Source organism: Bufo gargarizans, chromosome 10 (assembly GCF_014858855.1).
Source record: "Bufo gargarizans isolate SCDJY-AF-19 chromosome 10, ASM1485885v1, whole genome shotgun sequence".
NCBI lineage: Eukaryota > Metazoa > Chordata > Amphibia > Anura > Bufonidae > Bufo > Bufo gargarizans.
Genome location: NC_058089.1, coordinates 2,949,016 through 2,965,294, shown reverse-complemented (window position 1 = coordinate 2,965,294; position 16,279 = coordinate 2,949,016). Strand labels below are relative to the sequence as shown.

At 46.8% G+C, this 16,279-nt stretch overlaps 1 protein-coding gene across 2 annotated transcripts in view; it reads right to left on the bottom strand.

Annotated features, from left to right (window-relative positions):
* The window catches only part of LOC122920836, a 47,567-nt gene extending 32,194 nt beyond the window's left edge, over nt 1-15,373 (bottom strand). The window contains exon 1 of one of the 2 annotated variants that reach the window (XM_044270591.1): nt 15,086-15,373. In XM_044270591.1, the coding sequence (XP_044126526.1) occupies nt 15,086-15,140 (55 nt within the window). In that variant the 5' untranslated portion in view covers nt 15,141-15,373. The remainder of the gene's footprint in view (nt 1-15,085) is intronic. The other variant, XM_044270590.1, reaches the window with a different exon arrangement.
* Between the last annotated feature and the right edge of the window lie 906 nt (nt 15,374-16,279).

The following is a 16,279-nucleotide window of genomic DNA, read 5'->3' as shown; positions in this document are numbered from 1 at the left end:
ATGGCTGTGTGAATGAGCCCTTAAAGTGGAAGCTAGTTTGTTGCAGTCATGATGCCGCTGTCTTGTACACATGCTATGTGTGGTATATATATACTACTCACAAAAAGTTTGGGATATTTAGCTTGTGGGTGAAATATCAGGATGAACCTAAAATGCACTCTAACCTTTACAGGTGAACTTAATGTGACCTTCTGCAACCTTCTGAATGCACACGTCCAACTGTTCAATGTTTCAGGACTTTTTGCACAACTTGCTGTTCTCTAACAAAGAGCCTAACAGCAAAACAGGTGTTTGATCCATGAATCGCCCAATAAATGTCCTGGTTCAATTAGAATTGCTATTTAAATAGCACTCCTCATCATGCTGTTCACATTTTGACATCATGAGACCAAGACGACGACAACTGATGAACAGTACCTCACTACTGCGAGGCTTCAAGCAGGATGTTCTCAGACAGAATTGGCCACTGAGCTCAGAGAGTCATCAGCAGGTTGTATCAGAGAGAGAGATAGAGAGAGAGAGACTGGAAGAGTAACAGAAAGGCAGAGAGGTGGACATCCTTTGGCCACATCCCACACTGATGACTGCTTCATTATGAACAATGCCCTGCGGAACCAGATGGTGAATGCCACACAACTCCAGGCACATTTAAGGGAGGTAAGTGGCACCCAAGTGTCACGTCAGACCATTCAAAACCGTTTAAATCAGTGTGGTCTGTGTGCTAGACAACCTGCAAGGGTACCTGACCACAGGCGTCATCGTCTCGCATGGGCCAGGGATAATGTACACTGGACGAGGGACCAGTGGGCCTCAGTGCTGTTCACTGATGAAAGTCAATTCACGCTGAGCAGGAACGATGGGCATCAACGGTGTTGGAGACGCCAAGGAGAGCGCTCTGCATCAGCCACTGCTGTAACCAGACGAGCCTTTGGTGGTGGTGTCACAGTGTCGGCAGGTGTGTCTAGTCAATATAGAACTGCCCTACACTTTCTGAATGGTCCAGTGACAAGCCGATACTACTTTTTTTTTTATTCAAAATATTTTAACATTTTTTAAATACAGACCAATATAAAAAAAATTCAGTAATCAAAAACAGTATTTTATCGCTGACCCCCCCCCCCCCCCCCAACCCAGACTGAGAGGAGAAAGAAAAAAAATATATAAAAAAATTATAATAAAAAAAACAGTAATAAACAATTTATTCCATATTTCTCTACAACCATCCTTTTTCCCCCTATTATTCTTGATAGCCCTTTCCATTTTTATGATTTGATTCAACGCTCTCTTCCATTCACTTACAAGCGGTTGATCTTTTTGATTCCATTTTTTTTTTAAATAAGCAACCTAGCTTGAAATAATAATAATAGGCACAATGCCTGCTTGTCCACTTTCCTTAGTCTCAAATGTTTAACACCCCCCCAAAATACAGGCCACAAAATCCCCATATATCCGCAGTCCCATAACTTTCTCAATAACGTTTCCAATGTCCGTCCAATATCTAAATAATTTTGGACATCTCCAAACCAGATGGAGCAGCCCTGCTTGTTCTTCCCTGCATCTCGGACATTCATCTGTCGCTCTTAGTCCCATTTTTTTCATAATGACAGGGGTACGATGTAATCTATGAATCAAAAAAAATTGGGAAACCCTATGTGAGGCTTTCGACGAAACCAGAGACCTACTATTAAGAACATCCTCCCATTGCTCATTTGATAAATCTGGAATATCTTTTGTCCATTTCTCTTTTACTTTTAATTTCATCTTTTGTTGTGATACTTTCATCAGAAGTTTATATCTCCTTGACAAAGAACTCCTGACCTTTCCATCCCTGAGAAACTGACCAACCTCCTCGGAGAATATCTTTTTATAGCTCTCAATATCGACTACCGACTTAATTGCCGCCCTCATTTGCGAGTATTTAAATCGATCTTTATTTGGGATCCCAAACTCACTGGCCAAGGTCTCAAAATCCTTCAACCTATCACCTTCAAATATATGTGCTACCAAACTTACCCCTCTACCTTCCCAATCTATAGATTGAAGAACATCAGTATTCCAGTCATTGTGCCTCTGCAGGAACAACACAGGCCTAATTTAATCTTGATGGACGACAACGCGCAATCAGCCTGCACTTTTCCAGACCTGAATCCCATTGAAAACCTATGGGATCAGCTGATTCGCCGTGTAGAGGCTCGTAACTTTGTACCCCATAACGTCAATGACCTGAGAGCCACCCTACAAGAAGAGTGGGATGCCATGCCTCAGGAGACAATAAGTCAACTTTTGAACAGCAGGAGACGTTGTTGTCAAACTGTAATTGATGCTCAAGGCCACATAAGTTCTTGAGACACTGCCATTTTTGTGGCGGTATACCCAGCACTAGTGTCGGCTTTTGTTTCAATAAATTGTTTGATATGAGGAAATCTCCATCACTGCTTCTACTTAAATGCCCGACTTTCATGATATAACATCACTGGAGCCGGAACCTTTTACGTTTTCCATAAATTTCACCCGAAAGCCAAAATGTCCCTAAATATCCCATGCATATTGTAGCATATCTATATGAACTGTAACCATCATTGTAGTAGATCAAGGTGAATTTTAACCATGAAGCATAATGTCCTATTAAACGGGTTTGCAACTTTCAGGAATCCCCCTTCCCCCTCCCCCGCTATGTAAGAAAGATAAGTCCTTTGTTCAGCCTTTACAGTCCATAATTTCTATAAAGGGAAATCCATTATTCTCGATCACCCAATACAAATGCAAAAGGTGTATAAAGAATGACAAGGTAAACGCACTGTCTGCCCCACCAACAAACATGGAGACATCTTTCTCCTATTGGATAGCCGTCATTGAACTCCACCTTTTCCCTCCCTCACTCTCCCTTCTTTGAAAGTATACTTGGTCTGGATCTACTCTCTTTGTATTATCCAATTGGAGGGTACAATAGACCTTGCCACCACCTTAATCGAGGACTACCTGGCTCCTTTACAGCATCTTAACCAACATTCCCACCGTCATCATGGGTGACCTCTACATCCCCATTGAACCACCCATTCAATTGCCTCCAAACTTCTATAACTTACATAACCTTACTTCTTCCTTTGGCCTCTCACAATAGTCCCCTACAGCCACTCACAAAGAGAGACACATACTAGACCTTATTTTCATTGCTTTCCATATCCAAACCTGCCTCTCTTCATCTCGGACCACAAGACTTCTAGTCTCCTTTCTTTTCTCCACAACTGCCTCCCGAGCCCATAAACTAGCTCACTCTTGTAGGAACCTTGGAGATCTTGACATTCATCTACCAAACTCCACATCCAGGTGCATCCACTGATTTCTATAAATCCATAATTACTTAGCTGTCAACCCATTTGCTCCTCGAATACACAGCAGAACTCTACAACTCAAATGACAACTCTGGAGCTAGAAAAAAGCCCGTTCTAAAAACATCATTATATAGTACTAGTAATTTTCTGCTTTCTACAGTACTCTGTACTCCTCCTTCTAGACCTGTCCTCTGCCTTCTACATTACCCTGTGCTCCTCCTCCTAGACCTGTCCTCTGCCTTCTACATTAGGCTACTTTCACACTTGCGTTCAGATCGGATCCGTCTGCATTATATTGTAAAAAAAAATTCTAAGTGTCAAAGTAGCCTGAACGGATCCGTCCAGACTTTTACATTGAAAGTCAATGGGGGACGGATCCGCTTGAAGATTGAGCCATAGTGTGTCATCTTCAAACGGATCCGTCCCCATTGACTTACATTGTAAGTCTGGACGGATCCGCACGCCTCCACACAGCCAGGCGGACACCCGAACGCTGCATGCAGCGTTCAGGTGTCCGCCTGCTGAGCAGAGCGGAGGCTGAACGCTGCCAGACTGATGCATTCTGAGCGGATCCGCGTCCACTCAGAATGCATTAGTGCTGGACGGATGCGTTCGGGGCCGCTTGTGAGCCCCTTCAAACGGAGCTCACAAGCGGACACCCGAACGCTAGTGTGAAAGTAGCCTTACTCTGTACTGCTCCTTCTAGACCTGTTCTCTGCCTTCTACATTACTCTGTACTGCTCCTTCTAGACCTGTTCTCTGCCTTCTACATTACTCTGTCCTCATCCTTCTTGACTTGTCCTCTGCCCTCCACATTCTACATTAGTCTGTACTCCTCCTTCCAGACATGTCTTCTACCTTCTACATTACTTTATCCTTCTCCTTCAAGACCTGTCTTCTGCCCCCTGCCTTCTACATTACCCTGTGCTTGTCTTTCTAGACCTGTCCTCTGCCTTCTTCATTACTCTGTGCTCCTCTTTCTAGACCTGTCCCCTGTAGGGTTGCACCGGGTATTGAACTTTCGATACGCAATCGATACTTTTAGAGAAAAAGAAAGTTGCAGCTCTCACCTCTGATCACCCTTGTGAAGCACGGAAGATAAGGCTTGAACCCAGCCACACTTGAAATATCCAGAAAACAATGGGTCAATTCCAGCTTCTGACGTATAAAATGGTTTGTTCTTTATTTGGCTTCCAAAATTTAAGATCCAACATACATCACATGGAGAGACACAAAGTAATTGTGACGCGTTTTGGGCTATAGTATTGAGCCCTTCATCAAGACAATACATAGTGCACTAAAAACAGGTACTTATATACAACACAGGTAGGTTCCTCCTCCTTTCTTGATTGGCTGAAGGTCACATCCCAAGCCCAGGTGTTCCTGGATTAGGTGAGAAAATCCAGCCAAGAGCACATGGGCGGGGAGGCAACATATTAGTATCATGCATTTGAAAACACAAACTGATGAACTACATGTACTGCAGTGTTAAATCATATTTTCTGTTTAAACCCTTCGGTATACAAGTTTCCAAAATAAACATCCAATATGTTTCTCTACTCAGGAGCTTCTGTTTGCGATCACCTCCTCTAATAGGTGCGGAAACAACCTCCACGCCCTGCACAGAAAACGCAAAATGCATTGTTGCCGCTGAGACATTCCGGGACATCACTCAAGTGCTTCCTTATACGTACTTTTAGATCATTTGTGGTACAGCCCACGTATTGCAACCTGCATATTTTACATGTTATGACATATACTACGTGGTCTGTGTTGCAATTAATATATTGCTTAAACATATGCTTTTTATTATTAGCCATAGATATGACCTCTTTTGAGATAAACATATATCGACAGCAAATACACTTTTTGCTACCACATTTGTAGTTTCCATTAGTTTTAGGCCACGTGCATATTCTGGGAACTTTTTCCTCAAACAGACTTGGACTAATTTTTTGACCCACTGTAGGGGCTCTTTTCGCTACAAACCTTATCCCCGTGGATGCTATATTTCTCCATTCCTCATTAAAGGTTAGAACCGGAAGATGTTTCCATATGATTTTACATTTCCTGAAATAGTCTCTACTGTAATTGGTAGAAAAAATGATAGGTTCATCTTTATTCAAATCATTTCTGTTCCTATTTTTTATTTTGTTTTTACTTTTAGGTTTGTTCCCTCTCCTATTATTTTTGTTCTCATTCTTTATTTTATTGTTATTATTTCCTTTAGAGAAGATGAGAGTCTGTCTTTTAACCTGGCAACATGTATACTTCTATTTATACTGGTTTGGGTATATCCTCTCATTTTTAGTCTAGCTGCTATATTTTGGACTTCTCTTTCAAATAGTTCCTTGGTGGAGCAGTTTCTTTTCGCCCTTAGGGATGTTGTTAATAACGTGTGGTGGGTGGCAGGAGGAGGCAGAGAGAATAGTATTACCAGCTGTGGGCTTCCTGTGGGTATATGTAACCACCTTATTATTGCCCTTGTCCGCTTCCAGACATAGATCCAGAAAAACAATTTTGTCCGGATCGCTGGAAAAAGTTAGTTGTATAGATGTAGTAAAACTGTTTAAGTACTCTATACATTTTACTATTCTCTCTTTGTCCCCCTGCCATACCCACAGCATATCGTCGATGAATCGACCATACCATTTAAAGCTCTCTCTATACAGGTTATTGTCGGAGAAAAGATACCTGCTTTCCCACCACGCTATATATATATATATATATATATATATATATATATATATATATATATATGCGATTGAAGGTGAGTATTTCGCTCCCATAGGGATACCAGATTGCTGAAGATAATTTTTTTTGTTAAACATAAAAAAAAAAATTATGTCTCATCAAGAAGTCTATACATAAACATAAAAAATCCTCCAACTCTGGGGTATAATTGCTATAACACTCTAGGAACCATTTTAGAGCAGCAATAGCTGACTGATGTGGTATGTTCGTATATAATGCAGTAATATCTGCTGTTACCCAGGTAAAATTCATATGCCAATCAAAAGAGAAGAAATTTTCTAATACCGTGCCTGTGTCCCTCAGATGTTCTGGTATTAACGGCACAAGTGGCTGTAGCAGGGAATCTGCCCACTACGATAAATTTTCGGAGTAAGAGCCGATGCCTGCCACAATCGGACGTAATGGGGAGGGAAACCTGGTTTATGGATTTTAGGAAGCGCATGGAATACAGGTGTAATTGCATGCTCTACATATATGAATTCAGTTTCCTTATTCGATAAAATACCCAGCAATCGATACCTTTGTACCCGGATCTATACGATACCAGGATTTGCTATTTTCCGATATTATGTTGCGCAGTAGTGCAGCCTAGTATCTCTTAGAGAACATGGCAGGTGCCGCTCTCAGTGAGCGCCATGTTCTCCTAAGCCGTTCTAGCTGTGTGATAGAGCCGGCACCCGCCGCGTACATTTGATTAAGAGGTTAATTATATGCATTGGTCAACAGTCCGTCCGTCCCCCACACTTTTTTAATCTTCATTGGCGCCGCTCTATGTAGCCTGCTCATGAAAGGTCGTTTTTAACTTTTAAATACAGGAGGCAGGTGCCGGCAGCAGAATGGCATAGCCAGCACCCTGCCTCTGACAGGGAGCTGCGATCAGTGGCAGTTAACCCCCTCAGATGTGGCACCTGAGGGGTTAACTGCCGCTGATCTGCCAGTACCCGCCTCCTGTATTAAAGGTTAATTATCATTGGTGGCACAGTGCTCCCGCCCCCCTCAACTCCCCCCAGTATTAAATCATTGGTGGCAGTGGCCACAGGGTCCCCTCCCCTTCTCATTGGTGGCAGTGGCAGCTTCTGATCGGAGCCTCAGCAGTGTAATCATGGGGCTCCGATCGGTTACCATGGCAGCCAGGATGCTACTGAAGCCCTGACTGCCATAGTCAGCTCCCTGCTGCTGTTTGCACTATGCACAGGGCAGCAGGGACACTGTGAGGTCCTATTGACCCTAATAGACATCTATTAGGGTGAATAGGACAAGGGATCAAAAGATCCCAGGTTCTAGCCCCTAAGGGGGAAAATAGTTATTTTATTTTAAAAAAAAAACTGTAACAAAAAACAAAACAAAAATAAACACCCCAAGTATAAATCACCCCCTTTCCCAATTTTACATATAAAATATAAACAATAAATAAATAAACATATCACATATTGCCACGTCCAAAAAGTCCAAACTATTAAAATATTGAAAAAAATTTAAATCTATGCAGCGGAACAGAAAAAAAAAAATATAAAAAAAATGCACGATTCCAAATTTTTAAAAATGCGGAATGCACATGGCTTTTTTGGCGTTTTATTTTTTCGCGTGGTATCGAATGCTATCGAGTATCGCAATACTTTTTATGGTATAGAAATTGAATAAAAAATTTGGTGTCACAACAACTCTAGCTTGGACAGGGGCGGCTGTGGATGTAGCGAGGCGAGTAGTAGCCTGGACAGAGGGGCGGCTGTGGATGTAGTGAGGTGAGTAGTAGCCCGGACAGAGGGGCGGCTGTGGATGTAGTGAGGTGAGTAGAAGCCTGGACAGAGGGGCGGCTGTGGATGTAGTGAGGCGAGTAGTAGCCTGGACAGAGGGGCGGCTGTGGATGTAGTGAGGAGAGTAGTAGCCTGGACAGAGGGGCGGCTGTGGATGTAGTGAGGTGAGTAGTAGCCTGGACAGAGGGGCGGCTGTGGATGTAGTGAGGTGAGTAGAAGCCTGGACAGAGGGGCGGCTGTGGATGTAGTGGGGTGATTAGAAGCCTGGACAGAGGGGCGGCTGTGGATATAGTGAGGCGAGTAGAAGCCTGGACAGAGGGGGGGCTGTGGATGTAGTGAGGCGAGTAGAAGCCTGGACAGAGGGGCGGCTGTGGATGTAGTGAGGCGAGTAGAAGCCTGGACAGAGGGGCGGCTGTGGATGTAGTGAGGCGAGTAGAAGCCTGGACAGAGGGGCGGCTGTGGATGTAGTGAGGCGAGTAGAAGCCTGGACAGAGGGGCGGCTGTGGATGTAGTGAGGCGAGTAGAAGCCTGGACAGAGGGGCGGCTGTGGATGTAGTGAGGCGAGTAGTAGCCTGGACAGAGGGGCGGCTGTGGATGTAGTGAGGAGAGTAGCAGCCTGGACAGAGGGGCGGCTGTGGATATAGTGGGGCGATTAGAAGCCTGTACATACCTCAAGAGGATAGATCATCAGTTTAAACAAAAGTGCAGAACCCCTTTTATTACTGACCAACAATTCTGCCCTTTGATCAGTGCTCGTTTGCATTGGCCTTTTACACAGGTGGATGCAAACGATCACTGTCTACTGAGCGATCCTGCCTCCTGCATACTTCTCTATACTGTTGGCAGCGTGCCGCCCTGGTTACACGGTGCAACCCACTGCCGACACTATAGAGAAGTCTGCAGGGTCTGGATGTTACAGCGTACGGTCAGTGCACACAGTACATGCACAGTCAGCAACTGTTCGTCAATTTATTGACGGGCCTCTGACATGGGCCGATTAGCGGTGACCAGCATTTATATGAACACTTGTTGCCCAATAATCCCTCCTTTTAATTGGGCCCTAATGGTACATTGACACTAACAGATTATCTGACAGATTTTTCAACCAGTTATTGGTCAAATGGCCGTTATCACACATCTTATGTTACACACAGGAATTATTGGTCTAATTGGACAGAAATTGGTGACATAATCTGATGGTGTAAATGCACTTTTCTGACCACTCCTTATCTACTTGTCCCTGGTCCACAATGATGGTCTTCAGTCTCAGACCGGGCAGAATGCAGTTTCTGGTAATGGACTCTTTTACTCAAAACCACTTGTTTTATTTTTAACAGGCAACAGGCGGCTCTGAAGCGGATGTCACCGTGACGGGAGGGACGGGTGAAGAGCCTGTCTGCGCAGAGGGTTACCAAATGTTATTACATGTTAAATATATATATATATATATATATATATATATATATATATATATATATATATATATTTTTTTTTTTTTTTTTTATGTAATTAAATTCTTTATTTAAAAAAAAAAAAAAAAAAAAAAAAAAAAAGGGGTGTATTTTTATTGATAAAAAAAAAGTAAATTTATTTGAAAAAAAATAGAACTGACTATGAGGGATCCGTTCAGATTCCTTCCACGAGTCTGTCTTTTTACCAGACCAAAAAAGTGCTGCATACAAGGCTTTTTTGTCTAGTCTTTAGTAGGAATCGACCGATTATCGGTTTTACCGATATTATCGACCGATATTCAGGATTTTGACCGTTATCGGCATCTATTTTGCCGATATTCTGATAATCGCGCTGCTCTCCGTGTTCCCTCAGCCGCACAGGGGAGAAGGAAGCAGCGTCTCCCTCCCCCTGTGCTGCCGCCAATGAAGAGACAGATGGGAAGAGGAGGGGCGGGGCTGTGGCCACTGCGCCACCAATTCATATACAGGAGACGGGAGCCAGCTATGTGATTCTGCAGCTCCCGCCTCCTGTATATGAATTGGAGAGATTTATCTTCATTGGTGGCGCAGTGCGCCCCCCCAGTATTAATCATTGGTGGCAGTGGCCACAGGGTCCCCTCCTCCTCCGATCGGAGCCCCAGCAGTGTAAGCCTGGGGCTCCGATCGGTTACCATGGCAGCCAGGACGCTATTGAAGCCCTGGCTGCCATGGTAACATCCCTGATGCTGTGTGCACAGAGTGCAGAGCAGCAGAGAGAGTGTGAGCTCCTATTCCCCCTGATAGAGCTCAGGAGACCTCTATCAGGGGGAATAGAACAAGGGTTCTAGTCCCTAAGGGGGCTAATAGTATATAAAAAAACAAAAAAAAAAAAAAACACACCAAATATTAAGTATAAATGAAAAAGAAAGAAAAAAAAAACCCTACACATTAACAAACATTCATTTTCAGCAGATTTGTGTAGGATTTTTTATTTTTTTTAAATGAAAATTCACAGAATATCGGTATGAATTATCGGCTATCGGCCTGAAAGTTCACAAATTATCGGTATCGGCCCTAAAAAGTCTATATTGGTCGATCCCTAGTCTTTAGACTGAATTTGCAACAGAGGCTCCAAACGCAGATGTGAACAAGTGTAGGCCGATATATTATGTATTTGAATTACTGCAAATTTAGTACTCCTCAGGTAAAAATACTCCTCAAAAATGGTTAGAGGAGTATTTCTACTCTTCTGGAATAAATGTAGTGCGACCTCTGACAGTAACTATATGCTGGCACACTTCTGCATGCCATCATATTGTGGTTGTGCTTAAAGAAACTAACCAGTGCATAATGACCTTCCAGTGATGATGGCAGAGGACTGTGTGTCATTACAGAAGAGGATAGTCTACGGCTGCGAACACACGTTTCAGAAAAGCAGCAGATTATTGCTGTTCCCTAAGCGAGTCTGTTAGCATGTGGAAATCTGCAGCACTTCTGCAACATGTTCACATCCCACGTGTCAGTGCAAATCGTGAGTAATGAGTGCAGCACCTACACGTGGGACTGGTAAGAGCATGACCATCTGTGGCATCAATGGTATTCAATGGAAATTTAGTATGACAACTAGGTAAATTATAATGAACTGCCTAAACTAACATACTGCGGGTTGTAGCACCTAACATGGAGGAGGTGACGGCTGAGCAGGCAGAATAGAGTCCATAAAACAAGTCTCAAAGGGTCGGGCAGGAGCTGGGACTGACTACAGGCCAAGGTAGCATAGGTGCAGCGGGTCAGGAGCAGTGACTGACTACAGGCCAAGGTAGCATAGGTGCTGCGGGTCAGGAGCAGTGACTGACTACAGGCCAAGGTAGCATAGGTGCAGGCGGGTCAGGAGCAGTGACTGACTACAGGCTAAGGTAGCATAGGTGCAGGCGGGTCAGGAGCAGTGACTGACTACAGGCCAAGGTAGCATAGGTGCAGGCGGGTCAGGAGCTGGGACTGACTACAGGCTAAGGTAGCATAAGTGCAGGCGGGTCAGGAGCAGTGACTGACTACAGGCCAAGGTAGCATAAGTGCAGCGGGTCAGGAGCAGTGACTGACTACAGGCCAAGGTAGCATAGGTGCAGGCGGGTCAGGAGCAGTGACTGACTACAGGCTAAGGTAGCATAGGTGCAGGCGGGTCAGGAGCAGTGACTGACTACAGGCCAAGGTAGCATAGGTGCAGGCGGGTCAGGAGCTGGGACTGACTACAGGCCAAGGTAGCATAGGTGCTGCGGGTCAGGAGCAGTGACTGACTACAGGCCAAGGTAGCATAGGTGCAGGCGGGTCAGGAGCTGGGACTGACTACAGGCCAAGGTAGCATAGGTGCAGCGGGTCAGGAGCAGTGACTGACTACAGGCCAAGGTAGCATAGGTGCTGCGGGTCAGGAGCGGGATATCAGAACAGGGATTATAGGTCACAGAACAGGAACACAAGCCGGGTCAGATACACGGATAAATAGAATTTCTCCCTCTCATTAGAACATGCACTTTCCTTATAAACATCAGGAAGGGCGCACACGGCACCCCACGGGCAGACACTGCGCATGTGTGTCCCAGCATGGAGGAGCAGTGAACAGACAGCATGTATGGAAGTTAACAGGGATACTATGTCTGCTGGGAGCAGTAGTACGCTGGCATTACATAAATATATCTGTCTTAGATAAATCCATTTTTAGGATACACATTCTGCCTAATTCATTTGCATTGGACGCCTAGAAATAGTAAATTTAGAAGGCGGTTTCCCATTTATACAAGTGTGTGGCGTACTATGGAGTCACTCTACCATGGGCTTCTCTGGAGAGCAATCTATCCCATAGAAGTCTATTGGAGAGCGGCTGCAGTACACAGCATCGCAGATGGCGTCTAGTCTAAGAATACTACAAGGTTGACCACATTTCAGTGTTGTGTCCTGCAGAACCTCGGGTAGGTTCTTAAATATTTGTTAGAAGAAACAAACGCCGAGTTCATAAAGTGTATCCTAGGTGGATGTATGTGCTGCTAAGGGCACTTTCACACTAGCGTTTTTCTTTTCCGGCGCGGAGTTCCGTCCTAGGGGCTCAAATCCGGAAAAGAACTGATCAGTTTTATCCTAATGCATTCTGAATGGAGAGTCCGTCCCTCAGGAGGCATCAGGACGTCTTCAGTTCTGTCTGTTTGACTGATCAGGCTTTTCAGAAAACCGTAGCGTGTTGTATTTTTACCTCCGGCCCAAAATCCTGAACACTTTGACTGAACGCCGGATCAGGCCTTTCTCTCATTGACTTGCATTAACACCGGATCCGGCGCCGTGTGTTCAGTCAAACCGGATCCGGCTTTTGCATGTTAAACACCGAAAAATGTGAAAAAAAAGTTAAAGTCCATAAATGGCGGATCCGTTTTTTCCAATGCATTTTTTCATTGTGATCAAAATCCTGATCAGGATTCAAATGTAATCCGTTTTCACACGTTTTTCTGGATCCGGCGGGCAGTTCCGTTGTGCGAATTGAGCGCCGGATTTAAACAACGCTAGTGTGAAAGTAGCCTAATGGGTCAGAGGAATCCCGGCCTAACCTCCCATAAAACAATGAAACAGGGAAAGGTCCTTCCGGAGTCCGGGAAATAGTCACTTCTATGTAGTCTGGCTGTATCCCATCACTCAGAGGGACCTCTCCTACATGACACCTTCTCAGTATATAATAGACGGAGATGGTCCTTCTGGAGTCCGGGAAATAGTCACTTCTATGTAGTCTGGCTGTATCCCATCACTCAGAGGGACCTCTCCTACATGACACCTTCTCAGTATGTAATAGATGGAGATGGTCCTTCTGGAGTCCGGGAAATAGTCACTTCTATGTAGTCTGGCTGTATCCCATCACTCAGAGGGACCTCTCCTACATGTCACCTTCTCAGTATATAATAGATGGAGAAGGTCCTTCTGGAGTCCGGGAAATAGTCATTTCTATGTAATCTGGCTGTATCCCATCACTCAGAGGGACCTCTCCTACATGACACCTTCTCAGTATGTAATAGATGGAAAAGGTCCTTCTGGAGTCCGGGAAATAGTCACTTCTATGTAGTCTGGCTGTATCCCATCACTCAGAGGGACCTCTCCTGCATGACACCTTCTCAGTATGTAATAGACGGAGATGGTCCTTCTGGAGTCCGGGAAATAGTCACTTCTATGTAGTCTGGCTGTATCCCATCACTCAGAGGGACCTCTCCTGCATGACACCTTCTCAGTATGTAATAGACGGAGATGGTCCTTCTGGAGTCCGGGAAATAGTCACTTCTATGTAGTCTGGCTGTATCCCATCACTCAGAAGGACCTCTCCTGCATGACACCTTCTCAGTATGTAATAGATGGAAAAGGTCCAGGAAATAGTCACTTCTATATCAGCCGGCTAAATCCTTTGATTCAGAGGGACCTCTCCTACATGACACCTTCTCAGTATATAATAGATGGAAAAGGTCCTTTTGGAGTCCGGGAAATAGTCACTTCTATGTAGTCTGGCTGTATCCCATCACTCAGAGGGAACTCTCCTACATGACACTTCTCAGTATGTAATAGATGGAGATGGTCCTTCTGGAGTCCAGGAAATAGGAAATGACTATAAAGACTTTATTATCCACTGTTCACCGGTCTTACTTTAGTCAATGCTACAAAGTGAAACAAATGCAAATAATAATAATGTCACCGAAGCTTTACCAGAAGGGTTCTTGTGGAGAGAATGGGATTTAGCTAATTCGCTGTGACGCTAAATACTATGATAGATCAGGACATAGGACAATAAATGGTCCCTGCAGATTACAGGAAATAGACGCTGCTGTAGAGCCGGCCACCCTCCATCATTAGTGAGGAGCAGGTCCTTCTGAGTCATGGGAAATACCCCATTCCCTGGGACATGGCTAACACTGTACCTGTGCAGGACCTCACCACTAGGGGCCGAAGGTCCTTACCAGTTATGGGAAATAGATGACTGGGGAGGACCTCACCGCTAGGGGGCCAAAGGTCCTTACCAGTTATGGGAAATAGATGACTGGGGAGGACCTCACCACTAGGGGGCCAAAGGACCTTACCAGTTATGGGAAATAGATGACTGGGGAGGACCTCACCACTAGGGGGCCAAAGGACCTTACCAGTTATGGGAAATAGATGACTGGGGAGGACCTCACCACTAGGGGGCCAAAGGACCTTACCAGTTATGGGAAATAGATGACTGGGGAGGACCTCACCACTAGGGTGCCAAAGGACCTTACCAGTTATGGGAAATAGATGACTGTGCAGGACCTCACCGCTAGGGTGCCAAAGGACCTTACCAGTCATGGGGTTTAGTCACAACCCTAATAGACCACCCTCCGATGCAGCAGAGCTCCAGCAGCTCATGGCGGCGGCGGGCTGTCTCTCAGGAGCTCTCACGTCTTCATCAGTATTACCACAACAATTTTGTGTGACACTTGTTAATGTTAATAAAGTTTTCCCTCGGGGGTCGCGGCGGCTGAGAGCGGATCAATTATTAGATGGAGAAGCCACGACCACCGTGAGCACAACCGGTCCTCAGAAGCTGAGCCATGACAGGGAGCGACTCTGAGGTAAACATCTGAGGGCAGAGGCGGCCCGGCCGTTGTGCTGCGACATTGTCACTCTGTCACTTCCTTGTCGCTGTGTTACTGGCCTGTATGCTGTTTGCTGTTGTCACGCAGTGTCCCGGTGCTATCCCCCCAGCACTGACACCTACCTGCAGTCCCCCCCCAGCACTGACACCTACCTGCAGTCCCCCCCCAGCACTGACACCTACCTGCAGTCCCCAGTGAGGTCAGCAGGAAGATAAGAAGATTCTCCGGGCCCTTCATGATGTTCGCGGCCCTGGTGACTCGGACTCCGGACCGGGAGCCTCCGCCCTGACACTAATGGCGGCCGCTCTTAGGCCCCGCCTTCTTTCCGTACTTTCACTTTCGGTTCTCGAGGTTTGGTTTGTGGCGGGAAAGGTGACGCTGCAGCCCCCACAGGACCTATGAAACCCGCATCCCTCTCCGTTCACACGGCGCGTCCGCTATGGAGCCTCTGTCCGCTGTGCAGATCTGTGTAGAGTGAACCCGTTGAGGTGACGCAGTGGAGCCGCTCCTGCTGTGGAAACACTAATGTGAACAAGACCCTAGGCTGGGCTCCCCTACCTGCGGTCCCCCGGACGGCGCCGACCCCTACCTGCGGTCCCCCAGACGGCGCTGACCCCTACCTGCAGTCCCCCCGGACGGCGCCGACCCCTACCTGGAGTACCCCCGGACGGCGCCGCCCCCCTACCTGCGGTCCCCCGGACGGCGCCGCCCCCCTACCTGCGGTCCCTCCCACAGCGCCGACCCCTACCTGCGGTCCCTCCCACAGCGCCGACCCCTACCTGCGGTCCCTCCCACAGCGCCGACCCCTACCTGCGGTCCCTCCCACAGCGCTGACCCCTACCTGCGGTCCCTCCCACAGCGCTGACCCCTACCTGCGGTCCCTCCCACAGCGCTGACCCCTACCTGCGGTCCCTCCCACAGCGCTGACCCCTACCTGCGGTCCCTCCCACAGCGCCGACCCCTACCTGCAGTCCCTCCCACAGCGCTGACCCCTACCTGCGGTCCCTCCCACAGCGCCGACCCCTACCTGCAGTCCCTCCCACAGCGCTGACCCCTACCTGCGGTCCCTCCCACAGCGCTGACCCCTACCTGCGGTCCCTCTCACAGCGCTGCCCCCTACCTGCGGCCCCCCCCCCCCACAGCGCTGACCCCTACCTGCGGTCCCTCCCACAGCGCTGACCCCTACCTGCGGTCCCTCCCACAGCGCCGACCCCTACCTGCAGTCCCTCCCACAGCGCTGACCCCTACCTGCGGTCCCTCCCACAGCGCTGACCCCTACCTGCGGTCCCTCTCACAGCGCTGCCCCCTACCCGCGGCCCCCCCCCCCACAGCGCTGACCCCTACCTGCGGTCCCTCCCACAGCGCTGACCCCTACC